Source organism: Cetorhinus maximus, chromosome 18 (genome assembly GCF_964194155.1).
Source record: "Cetorhinus maximus chromosome 18, sCetMax3.hap1.1, whole genome shotgun sequence".
Lineage (NCBI taxonomy): Eukaryota > Metazoa > Chordata > Chondrichthyes > Lamniformes > Cetorhinidae > Cetorhinus > Cetorhinus maximus.
Genome location: NC_135896.1, coordinates 1,713,698 through 1,734,875, shown reverse-complemented (window position 1 = coordinate 1,734,875; position 21,178 = coordinate 1,713,698). Strand labels below are relative to the sequence as shown.

At 45.0% G+C, this 21,178-nt stretch overlaps 1 protein-coding gene across 1 annotated transcript in view; it reads left to right on the top strand.

Moving 5' to 3' along the window:
* The window catches only part of ttll5 (tubulin tyrosine ligase-like family, member 5), a 375,463-nt gene that overhangs the window by 38,619 nt on the left and 315,666 nt on the right, over positions 1-21,178 (top strand). Inside the window, exons 7-10 of the mRNA XM_078561984.1 lie at positions 410-414; positions 7,272-7,354; positions 8,379-8,448; positions 10,425-10,509. Of these exons, the coding sequence (XP_078418110.1) occupies positions 410-414; positions 7,272-7,354; positions 8,379-8,448; positions 10,425-10,509 (243 nt within the window). The remainder of the gene's footprint in view (positions 1-409; positions 415-7,271; positions 7,355-8,378; positions 8,449-10,424; positions 10,510-21,178) is intronic.

Below are 21,178 nucleotides of genomic sequence, written 5' to 3'. Positions count from 1 at the left end.
AATAGCTGCAAAGTGTGAAAACAAAGTAATGGGGTTCATCACCTTGATAGAAGGAGTCATCACAGACACCAAGATGTTTGAACACCTCTCTGGAGAGGCTGACTTGTTACCCTGGTTAATCATTGACTAAATAATGAATATCCCCAATCTCTTTGCAAATTGTTTTGAAATGATGATGATGTTTCGTTAGCGTTAAGCCAATTGAACAAGGTGCAAGGCTGAAATTAAACATATCTGAAATGAAATGGGGAAGATCAGAAATCTGTGCTGTGCTCTCAGTGGTGTAGTGGTATTGTCACTGGACTGGTAATCCAGTCCCCAGGGTAATGCTCCATGGACCCAGGTTCGAATCTCACCATGGCAGATGATGGAATTTGAATTCAATACAGTTGTGGAATTAGAAGTCTAGTTGTTGTAAAAACCCATCTGGTTCACCAATGCCCTTTAGGGAACGAAATCTGCCATCCTTACCTGGTCTGGCCTACATGTGACTCCAGATCCACAGCAATGTGGTTGACTCTTAAATGCCCTCTGCAATGGCCTAGCAAGCCACTCAGTTGTATCAAACTGCTAAAAAGTCAATAAAAAGGAATCAAACTGGACGGACCACCTGGCATTGACCTCGGCACCTGCAAAGTCCTCCTTAGTAACATCTGGGGGCTTGTGCCAAAATTGGGAGAGCTGTCTCACAGACTAGTCAAGCAACAGCCTGACATAGTCATCCTCATGGAATCATACCTTACAAATAATGTCCCAGACACCATCATCACCATCCCTGGGTATGTCCTGTCCCACCGGCAGGACAGACCTGGCACAGTGGTATACAGTCAGGAGGGAGTTGCCCTGGGAGTCCTCAACATCCAGCCCCCATGAAGTCTCATGGTATCAGGTCAAATATGGGCAAGGAAACCTCCTGCTGATATCCACGTACTGCCCTCCCTCAGCTGATGTATCAGTACTCCTCTATGTTGAACGCTGCTTGGAGCCACAAGGGCACAGAATGTACTTTGGGTGGGGGACTTCAATGTCAATCACCAAGAGTGTTTCAGCAGTACCACCACTGACCGAGCTGGCTGAGTCCTAAAGGACAGAGCTGCTAGATTGGGTCTGCAGCAGGTGGTGAGGGAACCAGCAAGAGGGAAAAACATACATGACCACATCCTCACCAACCTTTCTGCTGCTGCAGATGCATGACAGTGTCAGTAGGAGTGACCACCTTACAGTCCTTGTGGTGAAGACAAGACTTCGCCTCATTGAGGATACCCTCCGTCATGTTGTGTGGCACTACCATAGCGCTAAATGGGATAGATTTTGAACGGTTCTAGCAACTCGACTGGGCATCCATGAGGCACTGTGGGCCGTTAGCAGCAGCAGAGTTGTATTCAACCATAATCTGTAACCTCGTGGCCTGGCATATTACCCCACTCTACCATTGCCATCGAGCCAGGGGATCAACCCTGGTTCAATGAAGAGTGCAGGAGGGCATGCCAGGAACAGCGCCAGACATACCTAAAAAACATAGGCAGCCAGTGATAGACGGAGCTAAGTGATCCCACAGCCAACGGATCAGATCTAAGCTCTGCAGTCCTGCTACATCCAGTCGTGAGTGGTGGTGAACAATTAAACAACTCTCTGGAGGAGGAGGCTCCACAAATATCCCCATCATCCATGATGTGCTACATCAGTGCAACAGATAAGGCTGAAGCATTTGCTACAATCTTCAGCCAGAAGTGCCGAGTGGATGATCCATCTCGGCCTCCTCCGGAAGCCCCCACCATCATAGGTGCCAGTCTTCAACCAATTTGATTTGCTCCACGTGGTATCAAGAAACGGCTGAAGGCACTGGATACTGCAAAGGCTATGACAATATTCTGGCAATTGCACTTGTGCTCTAGAACTTGCCGTGTCCTTAGCCAAGATGTTCCAGTACAGCTACAACACTGGAATCTACCCGGCAATGTGGAAAATTGCCCAGGTATGTCCTGTCCACAAAAAGCAGGACAAATCCAAACTGGCCCATTACCGCCCCATCAGTCTACTCTTGATGATCAGTAAAGTGATGGAAGAGGTCATCAACAGTGCTATCAAGTGGCACTTGGTTAGCACTAACGTGCTCAGTTTGGGTTCTGCCAGGGTCACAGGAAATGAAAAACAAACCGTGACAAGAAGGGATAGAGAGTACCAATCTAACAGTAAATCAAAAGATGAGCCTAGAGGCTATAAAAAGAATAAAAGGATAAAACTAAAGCCTCTGTATCTGAATGCAAGAAGCATTCAAAACAAAACAGATGAACTGAGAGTGCATGTGGAAATAAATAAATATGACCTGATAGCCATTACAGAGACATGGCTGCAGGAGGACATGGATTGGGACCTGAAAGTCACTTATGGGAGTCGTGTATAGGACCCCTAATAGTAATGGTAGAATGGAGCATAAAGGAAGAAATAAAGGGAGCTTGTCAGAAAGGCACGGCGATAATCATGGGAATTTTAATCTACATATAGACTGGAAAAGTCAGATGGGCAAAGGTAGCCTGGATGAGTTCAAAGAATGTTTCTGGGATAGTTTCTTAGAACAGCATGTTCTGGAACCACCCAGAGAGCAGGCTATACTAGACCTGGTATTGTGTAACGAGATGGAATTAATTGATGATCTCGTAGTGAAGGCGCCCGTAGATAGCAGTGACCATAATTGCATTTTACATTGCAAAATTGAATTTTGCATTCGGAGGGAGGGAGGAATATGTCCAAAACTGTTTCTAAACTTAAATAAGGGCAATTATGAGGGTATGAAAGCAGAGCTGGCTAAAGTGAATTGGCAAATTAGGTTAAGGGATTGGTCAATAGAGATTCAGTGGCAAACATTTAAGGGGATATTTCAGGATACATAGAATAGGTAGAGGTATATATGAGTAAGATAAAGTCCAAGGGACAGACACACCATCCATGGCTAACTAGAAAGGAGGAAGATAGTATCAAACTTAGAGAAAAAGTATATAATTGTGCAAAGATAGGTGGAAGGCCAGAAGATTGGACAGAATATAAGGAACAGCAAAGGACGACTAAAAGATTAATAAGGAGGGAAAAATTAGAGTACTAGAGAAAACTATGCAGAAATATAAAAACAGTAAAAGTTTCTATAAATATTTAAAAAAGAAAAGTGAACAAAGTGAGCGTTGGTCCTATAGAAAGTGAATCAGGAAAATTGATAATGGAAAACGAGGAAATCGCAGATGAACTGAACAGGTATTTTGCATCAGTCTTCACTATAGAGGATACAAGTAACATCCTAGAAGCAACTATAAATCCGGAAATGGGAGGGACTGAGGAACTTGGGAAAATTACAATTGCCAGTGAAGTGGTACTGGGTAAATTGCTTGAGCTGCAGTTCCATTAGATTGGAAGATAGCAAATGTAGCTCCATTCTTCAAAAAGGGAGGGAGACAGAAAGTGGGAAACTACAGGCCAGTTAGCTTAACATCTATCATAAGGAAAATGTTAGAAGCTATTATTAAAGAAGTTACAGCAGGGCACTTGGATAAGTTCAAGGTAATCAGGCAGAGTCAACATGGTTTTGTGAAAGGGAAATCATGTTTAATCAACTTATTGGAGTTCTTTGAGGAAGTAACATGTGCTGTGGATAAAGGGGAACCGGTGGATGTACTGTACTTAGATTTCCAGAAGGCATTTGATAAAGTGCCACATCAAAGGTTATTGTGGAAAATAAAAGCTCATGGTATAGGGGGGAACATGTTGGCGTGGATTGTAGATTGGCTGGCTAACAGGAAGCAGAGAGTAGGCTTAAATGGATCTTTTTCAGGTTGGCAAGATGTAACGAGTGGCATGCCACAGGAATCAGTGCTGGGACCTCAACTGTTTACAACTTATGTCAATGACTTTGATGAAGGGATGGATGGGATGGTTGCCAAATTTGCTGATGACACAAAGATAGGTAGCAAAGGAATTTGTGAAGAGGATATACTATCAGATCAGCCATGATCTTGTTAAATGGCGCAGCAGGCTCAAGGGGCTGAATGGCCTACCCCTGCCCCCTTGTTTGTATGTACTCAGCTTCTGTCCTCATTACTTCAAACATGGACAAAAGAGCTGAACTCCAGAGGCGAGGTGAGAGTGACTGCCCTTGACATCAAGGCAGCATCTGACCAAGTGTGGCATCAAGGAGCCCTAGCAAAATTTGAATTGATGGGAATCGGGGAGAAAACTCTCCACTGGTTGGAGTCATACCTAGCACGAAGGAAGATGGTTATGGTTGTTGGAGGTCAGTCATCTCCTCCCTGGGACATTGCTTCAGGAGTTCCTCAGGGTAGTGTCCTAGGCCCAAACATCTTCGGCTGCTTCATCATTGACCTGTCTTCCATCATAAGGTTGGAAGTGGGAGTGTTCACTGATGATTGCACAAATGTTCAGCACCATTCATGACTCCTCAGATACTGAAGCAGCCCTTGTCCATATGCAGCAAGACCTGGACAATATCCAGGCTTGGGCTGACAAGTGGCAAGTAAGAGTCATGCCACACAAGTGCCAGGCAGTGACCATCTCCAACAAGAGAGAAACTAACCATTGCCCCTTGACATTCAATGGCATGCCCATCACTGAATCCCCCTCAATCAACATCCTGGGGGTTACCATTGACCAGAAACTGAACTGGACTAGCCATATAAATACTGTGGCTACAAGAGCAGATCGGAGGCCAGGAATCCTGTGGCGAGTCACTCACCACCTGACTCCCCAAAGCCTGTCTACCATCAAGGCACAAGTCAGGAGTGTGATGGAATACTTCCACTTGCCTGGATGAGTGCAGCTCCTACAACATTCAAGAAGCTTGAGACCATCCAGGACAAAGCAGCCCACTTGATTGGCACCCCTTCCACAAACATTCACTCTCTCTACCACCGACACACAGTAGCAGCAGTGTGTATCATCTACAAGATGCACTGCAGGAACTCACCAAGGCTCCTTTGACAGCACCTTCCAAACCCACGACCACCTGGAAGGACAAGAGCAGTAGACACATGGGAACACCACCGCCTGGTAGTTCCCCTTCAAGCCACTCACCATCCTGACTTGGAAATATATCGCCGTTCCTTCATGGTCACTGGGTCAAAATCCTGGAACTCCCTCCCTAACAGCACTGTGGGTGTACCTACGCCACATGGACTGCAGCGGTTCAAGAGGGCAGCTCACCACCACCACCTTCTGAAGGGCAACTAGGGATGGGCAATAAATGCTGGCCTAGCCAGCGACGCTCATATTCTGTAAATGAATAATTTTTTTTAAAGAGTGTGTATTTCCAGCATTCAGGAAAACTGGTTAATTTTCTGTGATCCTACTTAACCATTGAGATGTTTTGTGATTGAAAGCAACCTGCACACTGCCACAAACCTGCAGATAGATGGAGTTAGATTTTACATCTAGTTAAAAACCTTAAAAAAGCAAACTTTTTTAACATACTGACAACAACTAACATGAATATTACTGTTTCTCATTCCATTTGTCACAAAATTCAGTCCAGCACTTCAGTCTCACTTTTGATCACCGTTTCCAGTGTGTAACCTGTCGCTTCCTGCTGTCTTTGAGAAACAGTGTAGGTTCATTTCACTATGAGCTGCTCCACGTGAGCTGTAGAATATCTGCCAGAAAGTCAAGAGTGTAGTCCCCATTAGCGGTGGTTACACCCGTGACGTTATGCTGGGAAAAAACCTACCCGAAGGTATGATTTTTCTTTTACATGGTTCTTTATTGATACCATTCAATTTCCTTTGTTCCAGATCCTATGAATTAACCAGGAAGGATCGTCTGTACAAAAATATCCAACGCATGCAGCAAACCCATGGTTTCAAACACTTCAACATTGTACCCCAGGCTTACATCCTCCCCTCTGAGTACCAGGAATTGTGGAGTAAGGATCTTACACAGAATCACAATGTAGTCGAATCCAAATGATGCTCTCTCTGGCGCAGCATCAGGCCTGTGTTAGTTTGTGATTATGTTACTGATGCAGTCAATCTGGAGAAAGTGGTGTTTAAACCCTACCATGGAATCCTGAGAATTTGAATTCAGTTTACATCAGCTAACAATAAAAGTGACTATGACCAGATTATTGGAAAAACCTAACTGGTTCACTAATGCCTTTTGGAGAAGTAAACCTGCCATTCTTACCTGGTTTGGGCCTATATGTATCTCCAGGTCCACACCAACATGCTTGACCCCTAACTAACCTCTGAAATTGCCTAACAAGATAACTCGGTTACACAAAAGCCACTGGTTTAAGGTGAAGGCCAACCATCACCTTCTCAGGGCAACCAGGAAAGGACAATAAGTATCTACATCCTGAGGCTGGAGAAAAGCGAGGATTTTGACAGGGAATGGTGTGGCGTGGACTTGATTGGCCCTCACTTCATGTCCTCGGTGCTGCCGAAGGGACAGGCACTCTCTACCTGACCATCTTTTTCTGCTGCCAGATCGGACAAGGATGATGGTCTCATTGTTTTTTCTGTTTATAAGGTTTTCTATTCCCACACGGACCTCCAGGGATAAGGGAAATTTAAGCCTCTGCTTAGCAATTCTGTGTGCTCTGTCCAAGGGCCTGGTTGCCTTAGGGAGCTTGCTGTTTAGAAACTGCTGCTGAGCCCTCATCCCAACACCGTGGTCGTACCAGGCTTTTGGTGCACATGTGTTGATGCCAATGGCATGCAGATGGCAATGATGGTGCCTTTCATCATTGCCCATTCTTCAAAAGAATGGTCAGGATGCCCAGCAAACTGGTCCTCTTTGATCAGCTTAACTTGACCTCCTTATCATTTCCATTGACCCAATCTCTTTCTTGAGACTAATCTACTTGTTCCTTGGTCCCATTTATACTGTCTGCTTTAGTGTCCTTTCCTGATAACTTATTTCATATTTCTATTTTTATTCCTCACTGTTAACGTGCACCCCAGGGATTTGAACCATGGAACAAAAGAGAACAATTCACCTGGAACAACTTCTCAAATATGAAGACTTCAATTAGATCAACTCAGAACTGGAGTGTTTCCTAATAAGAGTCCATCAGATACACCAGTTTCTAATTGGGTTACGTTCCTGGACCAGCTCCTTGTTGGTTTCTGCCCTAGGCCCCAGCTCCTGGTTGGTTTCCACCCTGGAGACCAGTTTGATTAGGTTGCCTTATTTAAAATTAGAGTTCTATTGATACTGTAGTTCTAGTTGGAACTAATCAGAAGTTGTTGATAATTGTTGACATTTTTTTAAAGCTGCACATACAAAGGATAAGGGACCATGGATTGTTAAACCCGTGGCATCTTCTAGGGGCCGTGGAGTCTACCTGGTCACGAATGTAAGTGTTTGTGAATGGAATGAGGGAAGTGGGGGAAAGCTGATGATTTATTAACTGCTGTGGACCTGACCTCCCCCTCCAGCCCCCCCCACAATCCCCACAGCTCAGTGAAATGATAGGTTAGATTTTGCCAGTCTCTGTTGAGTCAGCCTAACTCGGAAGGGATAAAACTGCGGGTGTTACAATTTGCCTTGTGTCCCAAACTCGATGGTGGTGGGGGCCTAACGCTGATGTCCTGCTTGTATGCCTTCCCTTCGTCGGGGTTCCTGCTCCTGACTCATGGAGGAAAGTCCATCCCTATGGACATTCAATGAGGATAGCTTGGCTGTTACACCCTCAGTCCTAAATCTCTCTTGCCCAAGTTTGACCCTGTGACCTCTTGCTGTAGTGTCATGTTTTAGTTTAAAGAGAAAAGAAAGAGTTGCATTTCTGTAGCACAACCTCAGGGTATCCCAAAACACTTTACAGTCAATGAGGAAAATTTGAAGTGTTGTTATCACTGTAATACAGGAAACGTGGCAGTCAATATGTGCACAGCAAGCTCCCACAAACAGCAATGTGATAATGATCAGATGATCTGTTTTGATGAAAATTGAGGGATAAATGTCGACCTGGGCAGGTGAGAGGGCGCAGCCTGAACCATGGCTGGCGGTTGTGCTCTGGATCTCCCTTTCCTGTACCTCGGTAAGCTTACGCCTCAGTCACATTCTCTTAAAGCTTAATCACCAAGTTTCTTCAGTCTTTCCTCATAACCCCGTCCCTCTGACACTGGGGATCAGCCTTGTACCTTTTTTGTGATCAGCCTCCGGGCCTTGCGTCCCAGTGACCATAGCTGGACACAGCACTCCTGATATGTCTAACCAGAATGCTGTAACTCCAGTGACCTAAATGCTTCTCCCAGGACTGAGACTGGCCAACAAATATTAAATGATTGTCTACTGAAGTGTACTTCCCTAACCATTCGGTACCAGTTCATTGTACTGCACTCAAACCTTGTTTCTTATTTTTCTTTCCAATGTTTTAGCCCAGCCAGATTGCAACAGATGAGAGTATCCTAGTTTCACGTTACATCCGCTCTCCGCTGCTAATTGATGGTAAGTTATCCTTTTCAGTAGCCTGTACTTCACTTTTTTGGCTTTATTTGGTCACCCTGTCTTGTTCTTCTTAAATTGCAAATACACAATTAAGTGCTTTCTTCGTAACCCACTGTATTTTTCCATGGCTATAGGCTTGCATGGACACTGAGGGAGCAGGACTGTTAGACCCATCAGCTCTGATGGCTGTATGATCAGCGCCCAGCAATTTCCTCAGTTAACAGATTTTAATGTTCTTTCCACCTATGATTAGGAGCAAGACATTCAGGGAAAAGTATATGGCATAACAGCGTGAATGGGGCATTTACTATCATCTTTTGATAAATTTCCCTCTGTAGCCTAGGCCAATTGTAACAAGCTACTGGTTTGAAAAGAGCTAATACTCTCCACTAAACTCTCCATTCATGTTGCTGCACCATGCATTGCATCCTTTTTTTCTCTATTCATTTTTGGGATGTGGGCATTGTTGGCAAGGCCATCTTTTATTGTCCATTCATTGTTGCCCTGAATTTGATTCATCCTTGATGCCTTCATCTTCCACATAAGCAGGCTGTTTCTTAACATCACCAACAGATTTGCGGTCAGTTTTCATTTGTATGTTGATAACATCTAATTCTACCTCTCTGCTACACCTCTTGACCTCTGCGTGGGCTCACCACCCTTCTCTCTGTAAACTTCTCCAGCCCTACAACTGCCTTCCAAACTATCCGTTCCTCTGATTTCACCCTCATGCATTTTTCCCCCTCCTCCTTTAAGTCCACCTTCAGATACTTAGATCTCGTTCTGTAGAATTTCCTCCTTAAACTTCTCCTCTCCAATATCTCTCTCTTACTTGAAGACCATCCTTGGAAGCCACCTTCTTGAGCAAGTTTTGTTATCTCTCCCTGTATCTCCTTCCTTGACTTGACCGCCATTTAAAAAAAATTTTTTTTCACATCTTCTCTGAAGATGTTTTATTCAGACAAGTTTTTCTGCTTATATCAGAAGGAAGCCATTTGGCCCGGTTTGTCTCTGTCAGCTCTTTGCTAAGCCAATGCAGAACTAACTCCACTGTTTGTGCCCTCCTGATGCCCTTTGCATCAAATATTCAATTTTCCATTAATGGAGCAATGGTCTCTGCCTCTACCAGTCCATGTGGTGAAGTATTCCCTGCACCTACAATCCTCTGCCCCAAGAAATTTCTCCAAACCCCTCGCCTCACACACTCTTAATGCGAATTTTAAATGATTGACCCTCATGTTATTCAAATACTTTTCTTCTTCACTCTCTTTTCATGATTGCGAAAACCTTTGATCTCAGCATTCCTATCCCCCTTAGTTATATTCTATAGGGCCTGTAGAAGGGGATATGATGGGTGGAATGGTCATTTCTCGTTTGTTGTACTTGTTCTATATATGGAACATGATGAGCAGAATCCCTCATTTGAGGCATGATGTAAAATATCCCATGTTAAATCATAAGACTGATTTTCCAAATCTGCTCCTGAGGAATATAGGATAATGATGGGGGATATGATGTGTGTAATCAAATTGTAAATATGTTTTTGATGTTGCTTCATGTGAATGCATAGAGGAAATCTTCACTCCAAATCTTCACAGGCAATGAATTGCATTCCAAGTACATCAACTGGTGTTATGTCAGCAAACACAGCAAAGAAGATGGAGGACCTTTGTCACAGGTTATCTTAGTTGAGGGATGATTGTTGGTCAGGGCACCAGGTGAACCTATCTTCCAATAGTGCTGAGGGATCTTAAATGTCCATATGAGCCAGTAGACTGGGCCTTGATTCTCACACGACTGCCCTGGAGTTTCATCATGTGCCTTGCGTGTTGAACCTACTACCTTCTGTCTCGGAGGCAAGTGTGTTGCCGCCTGAACCAGTCGGCCAGTAAGAGAAAGCTGAGTCAACTGTATTCTGAGTTAAAGGACAATGTATCTCAGTGTGGAGTTACTTACTTTATTTTCACCATTTGCAGACTTCAAGTTTGATGTGCGCTTATACGTCCTGGTGACGTCCTACGATCCTTTGGTGGTTTATCTCTATGAAGAAGGACTGACAAGGTAGGAAACCTCTCATTTTTACACTACTTATACAGCGCTGGCATGTCATCGGTATTATCTGTCAATGTTTTCTCAACAAGTAGCAACAATTGCATTCATTTAGCACCTTTAATGCAGGTGCTTTTGGAGGTATACGGAAGACAGATAGTGAACTGATGGAGGAAAGTTAGTTCAATTAAAGAAACAATGTACAGTGGGAGCAGTAAAATCAAGTGTAATGTTACTTTGGGTACCAGGAGTTTACCTCATCCTCATTCTCCACCCCTACCACACCACCCCTCCACACCACCCCTCCACACCACCCCTCCACACCACCCCTCCACACCAGCCCTCCACACCACCCCTCCACACCAGCCCTCCACACCAGCCCTCCACACCAGCCCTCCACACCAGCCCTCCACACCAGCCCTCCACACCAGCCCTCCACACCAGCCCTCCACACCAGCCCTCCACACCAGCCCTCCACACCAGCCCTCCACACCAGCCCTCCACACCAGCCCGCCACACCACCCCGCCACACCACCCCGCCACACCACCCCGCCACACCACCCCGCCACACCACCCCTCCACACCACCCCTCCACACCACCCCGCCACACCACCCCGCCACACCACCCCGCCACACCACCCCGCCACACCACCCCGCCACACCACCCCGCCACACCACCCCTCCACACCACCCCGCCACACCACCCCGCCACACCACCCCGCCACACCACCCCGCCACACCACCCCGCCACACCACCCCGCCACACCACCCCGCCACACCACCCCTCCACACCACCCCTCCACACCACCCCGCCACACCACCCCGCCACACCACCCCGCCACACCACCCCGCCACACCACCCCTCCACACCACCCCTCCACACCACCCCTCCACACCACCCCTCCACACCACCCCTCCACATCACCCCTCCACACCACCCCTCCACACCACCCCTCCACACCACCCCTCCACACCACCCCTCCACACCCTGCAGCCTTGCCCCAGACAGGAGTAAGGCCATTCAGCCCGTCAAATCTGTTGTTAGGAACAGGAGGAGGCCGTTTGACTCCTCGAGCCTGTCATGTGGTACAGTGGGTTTCAAACATTTTTAGTTAAAAGACCCTTTTTCAAATGGATTAGTGACCGCAGAGCCCACATCTAAATTATAATATTATATGGTACCTAGAAATATGGAAGTATTGCTTGTAATTTTTATTAAGTTTTATTAATGCTTTTAACAAAACATGTATTTATTTACAGATATTAGTGTGCCTGCTTCTCACTGCAGAGTCTGGTGTGATGTTTAACAATGATGCTCATAAATCATTTTTCATTCCAAATGGGGTGTGTCATTTTTCTTCATTGCTGCCAAAGCAGAAAATGATGTTTGTTGTTGGGAAAGGTAGCAGCATTTCATTGCTTCCTTTATCAATTCTGGTTATTCAAATAACAGGTGGCTAAAACTGGGAAGATGTTTGTTCCTCAAACTTGATTCACAGCGAGTGGTCACAGGATATTTCCACTAGCCACACTTAGACAACAAGATGCCTAGCGAATGTTGAAAATGGACCCCAAACCCAATCTACACATCCATGTTTATATTTTCAAAATAAACACTGAAGTATCCTGCCAATGTTGCGAGATGTGCAGTGACCCTTTCACACATTCAGCTGCCATTGTTTTGCATGCAAAACTCAGTCAGTAGCTGGAACACATCTGAAACTCCATTGTTCAGCCTAATTTTCCAAATCTCAGTTTTCATCCGAAATGTTGCAGTCTGGTCACTCGCCTTGAGCAGGGGCATGCTACCAGCTTGTATTGATAGATTCAACATATTTAACAGGTTAACATGTAAGTTTTAATCTTCATAATTGACCAGAGCTGTTTTCAACTAATGTCAGATTGTACGCAAAAAGTAAAGCCAGCAGCTCTTTATGAAACTCTCAAATGCTTTCTGGGCCTCTACTGGGAGATAACCAGTGTACTTCAGTGTGAAACAATAATTTTTCACGCCCTGCACCCATTTATGAACACAGCCTTGTAAACAGATGTGAATTTGTGGGTCTGGACTCCACAACATTCACAGCTGTATTTAGCACAATGCAATTTAGGTTTATTCTCTTTGAAGCAATGACTTGGGGAAGCAACATACGATGTGCCACCATTGCCTATGGGTTTATGGCTCTTATTCTTGCAACAACAAGTCCTACTGCTTGTTAGAAAAACAGAAGATGCTGGAAAAACTCAGCAAGCCTGACAGCATCTGTGGAGAGAAAGACAGAGTTAATGTTTGGAGTCCGTATGACTCTTCAGAGCATTCTTCTTCACTTTAGAGCTCTGAAGAAGAGTCATACGGACTTGAAACATTAACTGTTTTTCTCTCCGCAGACCCTGTTAGACCTGCTGAGTTTTTCCAGCATTTTCTGTTTTTGTTTCAGATTTCCAGCATCCGCAGTATTTTGCTTTTATCCTACCGCTTGTTACCCTGGTAGCACTGTCTGTGCAAACAGCACCACAGCTCTGCCACTTAAGTGATTCCGTGAAATTATCCAGTAACTTGAATGTTTCCTCATCCATTCTGGTGATTAAAAAAGGAAAATCTTTCCCCCGGGCAGACATAATGAATATAAACTGATAACTACACTGCACTGCAACATCTGTAATATCATCGAGCTGAATTGCAAACTATTCACCAAGCCTTTGTCGATTGGCATTTCGTAGCTCTTGAAAGTTCCTCACTTTTATTTACTGTGTCTGTAAAAAGTGGCATGGTCTTCAACTTTTGTGCTGTGATTTCACTCACCACCACTTTGCATATTTCTACAACAGCTGGAAGAATCAGCTCCTCTCTGACAACACATGCTTTCTTTCCTTTAGCAATTGGGAATGTTATTAATGAGGTTTTCATGGCTTTCTCTTGAACCAGTATTATTGTTCTTTGAGTTTTCTGACAGCTGTTTTGGTTGCCTTTTTGTTCAAAGAAGTCTGTTGATTTTTCTTTACGTTCCCAGTGCCTTGAGGTGTCGCTTCAGTTTTGCAGGTGTATTTGTTTCGTCAGATAAAATTTGTAAGCAAATAAAACACTGTGGCCATCCATTGCTTAGCTCCATGAATCCAAATTCTATATAACTCACCTAATACTAGCAAGTGCTGTGAAGTTCTGGCCAAGAGCCTTCCATTGAAGATTAACCACTCTACCCTTTACAGAGGACCAGCAACAGCTGGTTTTATTTCACAGTAAAATCCCCAGATGCAAGACATCAATTTAAACTCACAGCATGCTGTATAACTCCATACAGGTCAAAAGACCAGGGCTGGGTAGTGTTTAGATGCTCTATAATGAAGGCAGATATTTTCCTATCAGTTGCTGCAGCCAAGTTTTTTTTTGCTGATCCTTGTGCTTGTAGCTAAGAGTTTGGGGCTATGTTCACACTGGCTGCACATCCACCAAAAAGTATTCCTTGGATTGGTTCATTGATGGGATGTCCTATGATGATTGGATGAGGATCAATTCAGCCTTTAGCTGCATTTGTGCGCATCCTGCGAGAGTGGTGATGGTTGCAAGTGAGGCAGCACTCATGGGAGTGATTGGAAGTCACTTCAATAATGGTCAGAATGTGCTAACTTTGTTGTCCCCTGGAACTCTCAGTGGAACCCGTCTGCCTGTGGACCCCAGCTTGAGAGCATAGAAACAGGCGGAAGCCGTTAAGTGCCCTCAAGCCTGTTGCGCAGGACTAAGAGGAGACCAGTCAGCTCCTTGAACCTTCTCTACCATTCAGTTAGATCATGGCTGATCTATATTTTAATGCCATTTATCTGACTTCGCTCGATATTGCTTGATACCATTGCCCAACAAAAAATCTATCAGCCTTGGTTTAGAAATTTTCAATTGACCCCCAGCCTCAACAAAACTCGTATTTAATAACACCTTTAGTATATTAAAACATCCCAAGGTACTTCCCTTGTGCAGTATAAAGCAAAATTTGACATTAAGCCACATAAGAGATGCCAGGGCAGATGGCTAAAAGCTTGATCACATATTTAGGTTTTCAAGAGTGTCTAAAAGGAATAAAGAGATGTGGAGAGGATTAGAGAGTGAATTCCAGAGCTTAGGGCCAAAGCAGCTGAGGGCACAGCCACCAATGGCCAAGCGATTTATAATCGGGCATGCTCGAATGGCCAGAATTAGAGGAAGGTAGATACCTCGGATGTTAGTGAGCTGGATGAGATTACGGAGATGGGGAGAAGTGAGGCTGTGGAGGGGCTTGAAAAAAAGAATGAGAATTTTAAAATCGAGGCTTAACTTGACCAGGAACCATTGTAGGCTCACGAGCACAAGGTGATGGTTGAACAAGACATGGTGCATGTTAGGACACGAGGTCATCCAAAACTCTGTGGCCAAAGTTTACGGAGCGTAGAATGTGGGAGGCAAACCAGGGATGCATTAGAAAAATCATGTCTAGAGGAAACAAATACGTGAGTGAGGGTTTCAACAGCGTATAAGTTGGGGTAGTAGAACAGAGATGGAAACAGATAGTCTTAGTGTAACACAGTTTTGTTCTGTCTCAGACAGTTGCCTGGAAGAGGGATGAAGTTGGTTGCTAGGGAACAGAGTTTATAGCAGGGAGAGACTTCCAGAAATCCACAACCCTTTGAGAAAAAATGCCTCTTGATTCCACCCCTGAATAGACTAACTACATTTTAAGGTTATACGCAGATTGTATGACTCTCCATGCTCTGTTCCACCATTACCCGCCCTATAAGCCACCATGCCCGGCCTCTGCAACCCCCTCATTTTGTTAAAAAGGAACTCTGTTTAATTATTGTTCATCTCTCCTTACCACTTACTGTTCCCCTTTCCCTGCTGCTCAGACTCCACCTCACTTCCCTTGGTTAATAATGCTGTTACATGCCGTTCACAATTGGGCCACTTGATGGCGACGACACTCAACTTTTGACCCATGTTTTGCTCCAAATGGAATTTTTTGTGCCCATTCCTTTTTGTCTTTAATTTTTGTTTTCGAGCAGTTTTCTGAGCACGTGATTGCCTGAGTAGAATGTGTTTTTATCCCTTGCACAGAGAGTGGTGGAACAGTCTGGAATAACATTTCGCCCAGGGTTTTGAACCTTGTCTACTGACAGCAGTTTACAAGACTGCTGATGTTTGAAGACTCGAGGTGTGTGTCTGTGTGAGTGTGTCTGTGTGAGTGTGTCTGTGTGTGTCTGTGTGTGAGTGTGTCTGTGTGTGAGTGTGTCTGTGTGTGTGTGTCTGTGTGTGTGTGTCTGTGTGTGTGTGTGTCTGTGTGTGTGTGTCTGTGTGTGAGTGTGTCTGTGTGTGAGTGTGTCTGTGTGTGAGTGTGTCTGTGTGTGAGTGTGTCTGTGTGTGAGTGTGTCTGTGTGTGTGTGTGTGTCTGTGTGAGTGTGTCTGTGTGTGTGTGTCTGTGTGTGTGTGTCTGTGTGTGTGTGTGTGTCTGTGTGTGTGTGTGTCTGTGTGTGTGTGTGTCTGTGTGTGTGTGTGTCTGTGTGTGTGTGTCTGTGTGTGTGTGTCTGTGTGTGTGTGTCTGTGTGAGTGTGTCTGTGTCTGTGTGTGAGTGTGTCTGTGTCTGTGTGTGAGTGTGTCTGTGTCTGTGTGTGAGTGTGTCTGTGTGTGTGTGTCTGTGTGTGAGTGTGTCTGTGTCTGTGTGTCTGTGTGTGTGAGTGTGTCTGTGTGTGTGAGTGTGTCTGTGTGTGTGAGTGTGTCTGTGTGTGTGTGTGTGTGTCTGTGTGTGTGTGTGTGTCTGTGTGTGTGTGTGTGTCTGTGTGTGTGTGTGTCTGTGTGTGTGTGTCTGTGTGTGTGTGTCTGTGTGAGTGTGTCTGTGTGTGAGTGTGTCTGTGTGTGAGTGTGTCTGTGTGTGAGTGTGTCTGTGTGTGTGAGTGTGTCTGTGTGTGTGTGTGTGTGTGTGTGTCTGTGTGTGTGTGTGTGTGTCTGTGTGTGTGAGTGTGTCTGTGTGTGAGTGTGTCTGTGTGTGTGAGTGTGTCTGTGTGTGTGAGTGTGTCTGTGTGTGTGAGTGTGTCTGTGTGTGTGAGTGTGACTGTGTGAGTCTGTCTGTGTCTGTGTCTGTCTGTCTGTCTGTCTGTCTGTGTCTGTCTGTCTGTGTCTGTCTGTCTGTGTCTGTCTGTCTGTGTGTGTGTTTTCATTGTGTCAGCACACACTCCTGTTTATAGGAAACCTCAGCCACTATCCACACGTTATCTGCTGAGGACCCTAATTGATGTAATAGTTTCCATGAATGTTGTTACAGTGAATCCCTTGGAAACTCCCTCCCTGCTTCATACGCACAGACTGCAATGCTTGTGAAGACAATGATAGTGACCTTTTTATTATTTGATTATGTTAAAAGCAATTAATGCATTTTAAGTGATTCAGCAGTGCATTCACAAGAGCTCTGGTGCCCCAGCTGAACATTCTCCCTCACTCAACAAAATCAGAAAACAGACAAACTGTTCACCTTGTGCATTGCTGTGTTTGGGATCCTGCTGTCTCCAAAGTGCCACCATGTTTGGCAACATAACAGTCACCAAACTTCAAAAGTAATTGATTAAAAGAAGGGACTTGCATTTCTATACTGCGTTGTATGACCTTAGGGCACCCCCACAGTGCTCTGCAGCCCACGCCTGATCGCCTTGCAGCATTGGCACAGTGATGTTATGCTGTGCTGGGGTGTTGGTCTGGACTAAACGTCCAAGCCTTGAAGTGGAGCTGGGACCCATGACTTTCTGGCTCAAGGTGCTACTGACAGAGCCAGGATGATACTCATATTTAGTGTGCTTATCGTGCTGTTTATGTAAGGAATAGCGGTAGGAATTGGCCATAATGGCTCCTTGAGCTGCCCTGCCTTTCAGTAAAGGTCATAGCTGATCTTCTGCCTAAACTCCACCTTTTCTGCACTATCCCCATATCCTTTAATTTCCTTATAAATACAAGTCTGATTCTTAACGACAAGGTGTTTAACGGCGTCTTATCGTTATCTGATCCCTTGTTGTCCTCTACCAGGTCTCCCAGGCCCCACTGACCCCTTTCCTGTTTCTATTTAAAAGCTACTAATTGTCTCCTGTTAAGGTCAAGCCACACCTTTGATGGAATGAAATATTTAATTCTGAGGCTTTGTGAAAAACGAATAGTTTTCAGCACTGAGGGGGTACAGTGACTGTGCAAAGTTTGGGATAGGCTGAGAGGGGCCACTCTATTGCTGCCTTTTGCTCAGGAACAAAAACCAAAGCCACATAAATAGTAAAGATTAACTTGCTCACCACTAGGTGGCAGCTCTGCTCAGGCTCACAGGTTCTGACTGAGCAAATATCTGTTTAATTTACCTGGTGGGGCAGATTCAAATACCCTGTCTGGAATGCCAGGGTAGTGTGAGAAACATGGCATAACTGCAGGTACTCACTACTTTAACAAGCAAAGTAAACTCTTGATCTCATCTTGGCTAGACAGGGGCTTTGTACTGATTCCTGTTGTTGACCAAGGATCTTGTATTGCCATTCAGTTCTCTGCCCTACCCCACTCCATGTGTACCTGGATTACTCTCCTCTGTTCTCCTGTATCTGCTCTGTGTCCACCCTGGATTTCTGTTCCCCTGTATCTGCTCTGTGTCAACCCTGGATTCCTGTTCCCCTGTATCTGCTCTGTGTCAACCCTGGATTTCTGTTCCCCTGTATCTGCTCTGTGTCAACCCTGGATTTCTGTTCCCCTGTATCTGCTCTGTGTCAACCCTGGATTTCTGTTCCCCTGTATCTGCTCTGTGTCAACCCTGGATTTCTGTTCCCCTGTATCTGCTCTGTGTCAACCCTGGATTTCTGTTCCCCTGTATTCGCTCTGTGTCCACCCTGGATTTCTGTTCCCCTGTATCTGCTCTGTGTCCACCCTGCTTTTCTGTTCTCCTGTATCTGTTCTGTGTCCACCCTGGATTTCTGTTCCCCTGTATCTGCTCTGTGTCAACCCTGGATTTCTGTTCCCCTGTATCCGCTCTGTGTCCACCCTGCTTTTCTGTTCTCCTGTATCTGTTCTGTGTCCACCCTGGATTTCTGAGGGGGAAAATTGCCATAGCACTGCCTGAAGTGGCGCTGTGTAGACTATCAGCACTGTCTAGGCCAGGGAACTGGGGGCTGCTACCTGCAATGAGAAATGTTGAGTGTGCTGTGCAGTTAGCATCTCCCAGAGCTGTCTGCTCTCGGGCAATTTGACAAGTCTGCGTATTGCCTCTTGTAGTTTTTCCCCCCTGTTCTCCATTTCCTCTGGATCTGCTCAGTGTGCACCTTGTGTTTTCTGAGCTTTAAAAACAGAAGAAATAGCAGTAGACCACCTGGCCCCTCAAACCTGCTGTGGCACTCAGTACAATCAGGACTGAACTTCTACATTAGCTGTATTTTCCCACACTATCCCCACATCAATCGATTGCTTTTGTGCTTAAAAATCTATTGCTGTCAGTGAGCATCCTTTGGATTAGAGAATTCCAAAAGTTCACAACCCTCTGAGTGAAGAAATTTCCCTTCATATCAGCCCTTATCCTGAGACTCTGACTCCATGCCCTAGGCTCTCCAGCCAATGAAAAACAGCTTCCCAACATCTAGCCTTACAAGCCTTTTAATAATTTTATACTTTTTAAATTCCAGAGAATACGTGCCCATTCTCCTCCATCTTTGATAGCTTTCTGATTTGGGTTAAATAGACTAACCATTATTGAGCTCCACGAAGTTTTGGCTGGTCCATGCACTGATGTTGGAAAGGCAGGACAGCAGGTTTTGGAAAAAGAGTTGGTGGTAAAGAAGTAAAGTTGGGCATCATCAAGATACATATGAAAGCTGATTCCATGTTTTACAGATAATGTGACATTCCCCTAAGACATGAAAGAAATCATATGTAAATAAAACTTTATTCATTTTTGCTTATTTAAAAATGAACTCTGTTGAGCCAAAAGATGGCCGCCATAAATCACCTGATGTCTGGAATTGGAAGGTGACCACTGAGGCGTTATATGGATTGCACTGGAGACATGCCCTGACATGTTGCTCATGGAATCTCATACCTGGGATTGTTGAGGTCTATTTCGAAAAGGAATTATTAAAAGAAATGGATGCCATTTGCATCTTTATAAGCTTACCCCTCTAGCAGAATCCGAGGGTCTACCAAGGTGAAAGCTACCTGGAACAGGGCCATGAATATGGATATTGACTCTTTCAGAGGCTAATGGCTGGGACATTATAAGCCACCAAACAAAAAACAGATCCAGACACCAGATAAACATCCCTTTATGAACTTTTGTGGAGGAAAGAGGCCACATGACTCGAGTGACCATTTTGAAATCTCCATAAACAGTTGAGAACTCAAATGAGCAGACTGCTCTGCTTCTATCTCCAACCTGCAAACATCTGGCAGCGGAACTTCAGGTTTACCAAGCTGCCTGCAACAAGCCCTCCTCAAAGCCTGTTTATCTAGAAACCTCTGACCATTGCCTGCCAAGCAGACCAAGCCTATGTACAGCAACCTCATCTCGCTGCATCGCCATTCACTTTAAAGGAATTCTGCGCTGGTGTCTTCAGCCAGGAACCCACTGGAACTCCTCCATGGACAAACCCTCCTCTGGATTTTGACTTTCTGGACTATAGAAATCACATGAACTGATATCCATTTCTGTGGTTCTTTTACTGTTAAATTATCCATAGTTGTAAAACCCCCTGTTTTCTATCCCCCTTACTCTATATTTGTGTGTGTGAGTGTAGTTCAATGAACTGACCTTCTGATTTAATCATAAAGAGAGTTTGCTGCAGTGGTGTAGTGACATTGTCACTGGACTAGTATTTCAGAGACCCAGGGTAATGCTCTGGGGACCTGGGTTCGAATCCCCCCACGGCAGATATTGAAATTTGAATTCAATCAAAAAAAAATCTGGAATTAAAAGCCTAATGATGACGATGAAACCATTGCTGATTGTTGTAAAAACCCATCTGGTTCACTAATGCCCTTTTAGGGAATTAAATCTGCCGTCCTTACCTGGTCTGGCCTACATGTGACCCCAGACCCACAGAAATGTGGTTGACCCTTAAATGCCCTCTGAAATGGCCTAACAAGCCACTCAGCTTTCAAGGGCAGTTAGGGAAGGGCAATAAATGCTGGCCCAGCCAGCGATGCCCCCATCCCATGAACGAATAAAAAGAAAACTTTAAAAATTGGACTGAGGGCTTGGGGAAACCCTCCTATCTTTAAAGCTTTTGAAAACTTCTGCTTATGGATGGATGGTGAGAGGATAAAGGTGTTCAGTTTGCCTCTCTCCTGTCTGTAACAAATGACATTGGGAGTTAAGGCGTCGTGTCTTTCTTTTTGGTAGCGAGCGGTACAGGCCAAGGTCCCATCCTGTGCTGTGTTAGCAGTTTGCAGTTAGTGCAGCAGTTTGAGTCTGACAATTGGCTTTGGCTAAAGCCTCCATTAGGTTTCAGACTATAACCCACTGCTGATTCTGCTGGGAAGGATGATTGAAACTGGAAACATTGGTGTGTAATTTTCTCCTGAACTATCCCCAGCAGCTGGGATGGATTTGTTTTGTTGGTAAAACTTCATTTTGCCCTTTGCACTTTTGCCCTCTTTGAGCCATGAACTGGGTGGAGGGGAGTTAAATGCATTCCCGACAGTTTCCTAGCCTGG